General features: G+C 33.6%; 1 protein-coding gene across 1 annotated transcript; it reads left to right on the forward strand.

Annotated features, from left to right (window-relative positions):
- The first annotated feature begins 850 nt into the window (after positions 1-850).
- LOC149885715 (adhesion G protein-coupled receptor G2-like) lies at positions 851-2,102 on the forward strand. The gene is made up of 3 exons (XM_090093399.1): positions 851-1,154; positions 1,377-1,553; positions 1,685-2,102. The coding sequence occupies exons 1-3, from the start codon at positions 1,004-1,006 to the stop codon at positions 1,777-1,779; spliced, it is 423 nt and encodes a 140-aa protein (XP_089949525.1). The 5' UTR covers positions 851-1,003; the 3' UTR covers positions 1,780-2,102.
- The last annotated feature ends 6,578 nt before the right edge of the window (positions 2,103-8,680 follow it).

The raw sequence follows: 8,680 nt of genomic DNA on the forward strand, positions 1-8,680 counted from the left end.
TCTAAATGTTCCGCAGTTTCATTTTTCAAAATCTGGTATGAACCATCGGGTGGCGAAATAGAAATATTTTACTCAACAGTATATTTAATTAGCCTGGTGTTGTTCTAAGCACCATTCCAGAATTAACAATTTTGAAGTTAATTGTACTTTTGACGGTAAATCTATAAATGGAGGCGAAGTAGTTAATTGGTGGAACTAGTTATGCAAACGAATTTGGGCGTATTTCTATATAAAGAAATAAAATTTTTTTTTTACTTTAAAAAATGATCTTTCGTATAACGTTAAGACGTTCATCCCAACATTAGAATTTTTTTTTTTTTTTCTTTATAGAAAACGGTGTCGACAACTTTCCCTAAAAATTCATCTTCAACTGTGCATTTCATTAGTGGCACTGATTGTGATATTTCTTGCTGGAGCAGAGCGTAGGTCGAAGCACCTAATTAGCTGTCGTGTTATTGCTGGATTACTGCAGTATTTTATCCTAACAACGTTTCTTTGGACTGCAGTTGAAGCTGTGAGCTTATATAAAAACTTTGTAGCAGCGTTTCACACGGTAGATCCTATTGAGTTCTTGCGCATAGCGTCACTACTTGCTTGGGGTTAGTTTTTGTTTTTCATTTGTAAGATTTTGTGTAAAGGAAGTAGTTGAACAAACAAAAATAAACCCAACAGTTGTCCTAATCATGATCCCTTTTCCGTAGCCCAATTCGGTTAATTTTCTCTTACTTTCCAGGTGTTCCATTATTGATCGTTGCAATTTCTGCAGGTGTTGCAAGTGGCTCATTTGGCGATTGTGATTTGTATGCGAAACCTTTTTTTTTTGTTTTTATCTCTGCGTTTACTGATTGAAAGCAGTAACAGTAATTCATTTTAATGATGGTCTATAACATTAAAAGTATATTTCGCATATAAATGCCTTTTACGTGGAAACGCGTTCTATTTTGGTGTGTTAACTCCAGTATCAGTAATACTAGTTTCAAACTTTATTGTTCTCGTTTTGGTTATGGTATCATTAAGTACTCGAAGAGTAGAAAAGTTGGTAGTGAATCAGGAAAAAATAGGACTTTACAGGCGCATACTTAGGTCTTCTCGCAACGCCTTTGCATTTAGCACTTTGCTGGGTTTAAGCTGGTTTTTTGCCATGTTCGCTGTAGGTATGTTTTGGATAAAAATAGTTTTTGCAGCTTTATTCATGCTTACTTGCTAACATTTATAGGAGATAGCGTGTCATGCATACAAAAGCGGAAAACGTTTTTTTTTTTGTTTGCTGTTTTATTGTAAGTTAGCATCTCCAAAATGTCAGGTGATAACTGATATTTTATATTGTGTTTATAAATTTATAAACTTTTTTAGTATATTGTAGTTTTTTCACTTAGGAGATGTGATGGAATTGTTTCAATGGCTATTCTGTATATTCAACAGCTTGCAGGGTTTGTTTTTGTTTGCTCAATACATTCTACGTAATGGTGACCTGCAGGAACAGGTGCTTACTTTATGGAGATTACTGTTTTTAAGTTCTCGAAATAAAAGTTCATCTTCTACTTTTAACAATGGTAAGTTTTTTTTGTTTTTCTTTTGTTTTTTTTTCACCATTAGAAGAAAATTTGTTTTTCTAAACTATGTTGTAGATGCTATTTCCAAATCTTGTGTTTTTTTTTTGTTTTTTTTTTTACTCATAATATAGAAGCATTCACTGACTCATCAAATGACGCAAGTGTTCGGGCTATCAAGTCTTCAAACGTTGAGCTGAAGAATTTCTCAAACTCTAAGTCAACTTAAGTATCATATATTCAACTGTCACATTTTCAACTTTCACAACTTTTTTTATATCCGAGATAACTATTGTTGATGTTTTGTAAGATTCATGTTATAAATATTATGCAAATTGTAGTACAGCATGTTGATTATGTAATTTACAGTGTAGCGTACTATGTATATAATAGTATAGTGCGTTAAATATTTGATCATAAATGTTACCTTTTAATTTCTTTTTAATTAGCTTATTCTTTTTTTTTTTTGTAACTTGACGAGTTTACTACTTTTTTTATTTTGTTTAATATAATTTCAATGTAACTCTCTCTTTTTTCAAATTTCAAGTTTTAAAATCTGGTCAATGTTTTTTTATGTTGTAGTTTACAATATAATAAGAAAATTTATAACAGGAAATTTTTTTAATTTTTTGCCGTTCTTACCTTAGTTAAAGTAACAAAAAAATTTATGAAGCATCTTCAAACTACGAAAAAAAGTCTTTTTTCTTTTATTTCGTTTTCAGAGCCACGAGAAAATCTTTCCGTTTTATGCTCTCTTGTTGTGTGTCGCAGAAAATTCTTGGTTCAGTAGAACCAAATAAATAACCAACTGTAGTAGAATGAAAATATCACTCTTCGCTATCAGTTTCAAACAAGCTTATTAAAGATTAACAGCCAATACCTTGTAACCCACGAAAATATTGAAAATTAGTTCAGCGTGTAGGAACTTAGAGAGTTCGAATCTTTGTCAGCCACTGATATCGATGGATGGGTCAAATTGAAAAAAACGAACATCACAATGAGATAAGTAGTGCTGCTTGACAATCAAAAAAAGTTTTCCTTATGTTTGTGATTAAAAGATTCTTGTCCATTTTATGGTTTCTAGAAATTATTATCAGCAAATATATACCATTATTCCTTAATCGTTCGTGACCAGTATTTATCAGATAATAATTTGACCTGCTCGGTATAAACCGTTGCCAGTTATCTGGTCATTAGAATTACCGCGAATGAGCCTAAACAATTAGCTCTTGATTAACAAATTAATGATTTACTGTCTAACTAAAGTCTGAAAACTAAAACACTCTAATTTTGAACTAGATTAGTCAGCTTTGAATATTATGCTGTGACTGGCGTTTCCACTTTGACTTACAAAAATTCCATAAGATGTTTGTGTGCCATGAACTTTCTAAGTATAATTTTTAAGTGAAAACTTAAAACATATTTCATGTTAAAATTTTCAATGACTCATTGTCTTGTCGAAAAAATCTAGATACGTTCCCTTTTTTCAAATTCACTCAAACTATATTACAGCTTGGATTTAAGCGTGGCAGTGTGAAACTTGATATCAACTCTGCATCTTGTACTTGAAGCACTTATATTTATTCATGGAGACTTAGTTCAAAATGATCCTTGAACTTTCTTTTAGACAACCTAGTCATCATAAAATGAAACTGTAATTTTGTCCTGTTTATTTTAGACCTATTCCAGCCATGTGACCAATTAATTTTTTAGTTTAGCGAACGCTAACTTACACTTTAACTTTCAAGATTTTTTTTCAATACACTGAAACCATTTTTTTATATTTTCAACTAATTATCAAACTTATCCCAAAGACTCTCAAGGAAATATTCTAACGTAAAAACAGCTCCAATGTAAAGTTGCAGCATTCATAAGATATTCTGTAACTAAAATATTATGGAATTCTTCATAGATCGAAGATCATATTTGTTCAGAAACAAAGGGCATATTTGCTAATTCGCGGGGCTTCAAATCATGTCAGCACTGGGGAATTCAGAATCGGCGGGCGAAAAAATAAGCGGTATCCCAAACAACATATTAATTAGATTATCATTGGAAGCTCTAGATCCTTGATAGTTAGCAATTTATGAACTTTTTACTTGTCCGGTTTGCAGTACACGAGCAGCTGGATAATTTAACTATAACTTGTGATGATCTCACGGATGATAAGTTGAAAATTGTTGCATCAAAAATGTGCACATCCCTATGAGTACGTCAACAGCCATGAACACTTAAAAGAGACAAGAGTTAAACGAGAATGCAGTGAATAAATTAGTTTGGCATTTCATCGAATGAATGAAGCTAGTCCCTGATTTGAGGGTGAAGACAACTGAAAAAATTTAAGAGGAATTTTTAAAGCTAATAAGCATCTCAGATTTTGGGAAAATCTCCGCAAGCGCATTAGGGTTGATTTGTTCTGCAGCTTTAAAAAAGATAGAATACAACGCCTGGTACTACTAGAGATTACCGATTCTAGACCATTGACCTACCACGAATTTTTTTTTTTGGTTTTTGAACCATAATATGAGAACGACTTTTTTTTGTGTGTGCATCGTGTGCATTTCGTGTGTGTAAGATCTTCGTGCAGTTTTTCGCAATTGAAATTACTTCCCAGATCATGTCTTCATTAATCGGTAATTCCATCTTTAAATATAAAAAAAAAATTTATTCAAGTCTTTTTTTTTATTTTTGCTAACTGATTAGTTCTATATTATCAACCCACGAGTTGAATGAATCCGGATAGCCATACCACTTAACTAATGATTTGTTCTTTTGTTTGCGAATCACTTTTTCAATTCTAAATATGTCTTGATGAGTTTTTTGCATTTCCTGTTCGTAAAAAGTACCCTGTATTTCTTCATTATTATTGTCTGTTATTTTATACATGGGAGAGTTTGTGTATTGAATTTTTGACACAGTGAAAACCTCTTCAGTCCATCTCGGCGTGTATCATTTTTCAAAATTGGACTTTTTTTTAGTGATCCTCACTTAATCACCCATGGAAAATTTTGGTTCTGGTCTTTCTCTTTGCACCTTTCCATTGAGATTTAGCCATGTTTTTATTCTTTTTATCGCTAGCTTCAACAGGAGTCATTTTAATGGAAGAGTGTTAATTGTAGTTGTTTACCATTTCATCTAAAACGTCAATGTATTTTTTAGTATTTTTAGCTGAAAAGTATTTGAACATATTTTCTTTAATCGTTCTATTCCAGCGTTCGACAACGCAGCTATATTCTTTATTTTCAGTGAAGTATAACTGCACGCCCAACACTTTCACATGCTTGTTTTAAAATTCTTTTCCTTTATCCACCCACATTTTAGTGCACCTTCATTCTTTAGATCCTTTGGATCCGTGATGGGTTGATGAGTTTTGGGTCCATGATGGGTCCGATGATGGGTTTGATGAGTTTTCTTTCGTTTATTTCTTTTTGTGTTGGTTTTGGTATGGAGTCCATTTCTTTAAGCATCATTTGATCAGCTAAATTTCTATTTTGCCGGTTGCTAAAATATTAGTAGGCGAGATCGTAATGGTAATCGGCGTTATCTACCCTGTCAACGGGTTTGCTCTAATCTTTATAGGCGTTTGTGGAAGTGAGTCTTTCATCCAAGTTTGTACCGGGACCGGCAAAATTTATGCCAGGAATGTGCATTTCTCCAGGTAACTTTGCGCACGGAAGTTTGATTTTGCTGGATAGTTTGTTGATGGAGTTGACCAAGTCGCGTCCTCTTTTAGATCCGTGCGAAGAAACAAATTTGTTTTTTATTGTTCCGCAAACGGCGAAGCTCCATTAAGCATATTTCTGTTGTTTTTGCTTATATCATTTCTCAAGTTGAGCGTGTCTGTTTCTCTTTTGCATTTGATACAGTACATTTTATTTAGAATATTTAAAAAAAACTTTCCAGAGATAGGCAAGCGAATTTAAAAAAAAATTGTTTTAAATTTAAAAAAATGGAAGTTACCGATTTGTCGTGGAATATTGGTAGGAGCAAAAGGAATAATAACAAGTTGTTGCCAAAAAGTTACGGGAAATAATTGTTGGAAAGTCTGGTTGTTGAAAAACGACTTTGTTGCTGAATCTGTTGTTAAGACCAGGATGGTTGGATTACAACAACTTGCATGTTTTTGGAAAATCTCTTTTCCAGCCAGAGTATAAAATACTGAAAAGTTCTTAAGAGAGGATATTGCCAAAAGATGTCATTCTTAAACTGTTCAATACTCAAAGTGAGATAGAGAGAATAAACGCAAGCCCTGAAATAGTTACTGAGGACATTTAAAAACTGGAGCGACGAAACAGACATGGAGTGTAAGTTTTTTGAAACAGCCGACGACGTGCCAGTTCCTGAAGAACTTGATGCAGCTAAAAATAATTTGATGATATTTGATGATTTGCAGCTAACAAAGCAAAATAAGTGTGAGAAATATTATATCAGAGGAAGACATTCTAACATGAATTGTTTCTATTTAGCGCAAAATTATTTTACGTTTCCGAGACAGGCGATCAGAGAAAATACAAACTTCATTTGCTTGTTTCCGCAGGATGACAAAAATGTAGATCATATTTATAGACAATGTTTCTAGCGATATGAAAAAAGAAGAGTTTAAAAAGTTTTGCAGGCATTGTTGGTTTTAGCCTCATGGGTTTGCAGTGATTGTTTTATCGTCTAAAAAGAATTATGGCAAATCTAGAAGTCGGTTTGATGATTTTCATTTTCCATACTTGTAAAATTTTTTTTTTCTTACGCTATAAAAGTGTTGGGATTTTATTTCATAGTAAAGTCGAAAAAAGAAAATCCAACTGTAAAAAACAGTATAATCAAAACATACTTTGAAAAGCAAATCGAGTTTGATATGGACAAAAAGTATGAGATGGCGTTAGTGGGGCTGGATACCCATCATGGCTATACAAACGTCAACTCTAAAAATAATGTTTTTAGGAATAGCCCAAACGGTGGTTCAAATAGTTATACCATTTACATACCAGAAGGGGCTTATGAATTGAGTGAGATTAATGATTACCTTTAAATTGAAATGAAATAGCAAGTTGGATAATTGTACAGAGCAGACGGAGTGGTTATTGGAGTAAGCCTAACTACGTTGAGATCCACATTGAAATTTGGAAAGCCAGGAGCTACAACAAGATATTGGGTGGATTTTACCGTGAATAACAGTTTAGCGTCAGTTCTTAGATTTTATAAAAAAGAATATACATACGTGGAGAAAAAAAGAAGATCCAGCAAATCCTGATAAAGTGACGAGTTTTATCGACTACTACTAGTCTGAGAATATTGTGAGAATAGACGACGTGTCAACGATCAGAGTGACGAAAGACATTATCGGTTCGTCTTATTCGGATGGAAAAATACAAACGACATTTATTCTTTTCATCCAGATGATCCTCCAGGGTACAAAGTTAGTGAAAAACCTTTTCACTTGATATACTTGCCCGTAATTGTGAGTAAAATTTCAAGAATGTAGTCACAAATTGTGGATCAAAATGGACATTTGATAGACTTTAGAGGGGAAAATATTCGCATAAGATTTCACGTCAGAGAAAGAATATCCGCAGTGTTGTACGACGTTTATACGAGTAGTGCTGTTTCGCGATAAGTTTTTTTTCTTTTGTTTAAAATAATGAGCAATTATTAAAATGTAAGATTGAAGATTTCACAGGGTCAATCTGATAAATAACAAAAGGGATTCAAGAAGGGAGCAACACCAGTATAAGGCCGTCTCATCAACATCTAGATGGCAATCACGTCATAGCATTGACAAAGTCTCAATTGAATAAATTTGCAAAAGCGTACAATAATTGCACAGGTGTCACACTTAAGCTGAGCCAAAGACAGTTAGCACACAACTCAAAAATAGAAGGAGGATTTATAGGAGCTCTTTTGCCTTTATTAGGAATGCTTGGAAGTACACTTGCAACAAGAGTCGTCCCAGCTCTGGCATCAGAATTTTTGGCAGGAGTTGGTTCGTCCGCCGGTTCTGCGATGGTTGATATAATTGCCGGTAGAGGAGTTGTTTATTTGAAAAAGAATGGAAGAGGAATGAAATTGATGGCAGCAGGATCAGGATTGTTTTTAAGACCTTAGGTGAAAAGTGATTTTTTAGGTGCAGATGGATTGTTCGTTAGAAGCGGAAGAGGATGTAAATCAGTTGGGTCCGCTTTGTTGGTAGGGCTAAACTCACCATTTTCTAGCATTCCGTTTTTGAATTTAATACTTTAATTCTAAAGACCCATGAAATATCATCATGATTTATTAAAATTTTTTATTTATAAAAAGATGAGCAGCGAGCCACAGCGAGTGAAAAATATGATTCATTTTGATAGAAAGTCATATGGGTCTTGCAGACCTAATAAATGGAATAAATCTACCATTTTTTTATGATAAAAATTTAGGGCACCCTCCAGTGAAAGTAAATTGCAGATATGAGATATTCGCACAAAACGACATTAAACTAAATCGTCTAGCTCATCAGAAAATAACTTTAATGTTTGGAATTAACCTTAAAAGTGGATTAGCATTGGTGAATTTAAGGGAAAGTATAAAATTCATACTGGATTATTACAAATCAAAACCTGGTGATTTCAGAGTCTGTTGATAGTGTCATCATGGAAATTCACAATATCAGCAAGTCACACGTGATTATCAAAAAAGGAGAAAGTTTATGCTTTGTGAAGTTCATGATGATTTTAATGTTTCTTTACTGAATAAAACGGAATATAAATGCAATTCATCTAATCTGCATTTTATTTTGCAAAACGCTCCAGTAGATGAAGGGCATAATTACCGCCTTCAAAAAATAAGCGATATACAAAAGAGATTGAGAACGAGAACGAGAATAGGATGATGCTGAGCAAAAAGTATCACCGGGCTGTAAAATTATCTCTCACGCGGATAGCTCGATGCAGATATTGTGCATAGCTCTTGGAATTGTAGGAATTGCACTTTTAACCACCATTATTGCAGCTCCAGCGGCGATTACGTGCGAGAGTGTTGCTATCGGAGCAGGGTTTTTGTCGGTTGTTGGAGGACACGTAAACAAAAAGCTGAGCTTAAAAGCGGAAAAGCACGAGAAAGTGAAAATTTTTGCTGAGTCTACATTGAACACCATAAGTGATTAT

This window comes from Hydra viridissima, unplaced genomic scaffold (genome assembly GCF_058129835.1).
Source record: "Hydra viridissima isolate aposymbiotic clone 2 unplaced genomic scaffold, HvirCarnegie_v1 scaffold_7, whole genome shotgun sequence".
Classification (NCBI taxonomy): Eukaryota; Metazoa; Cnidaria; class Hydrozoa; order Anthoathecata; family Hydridae; genus Hydra; species Hydra viridissima.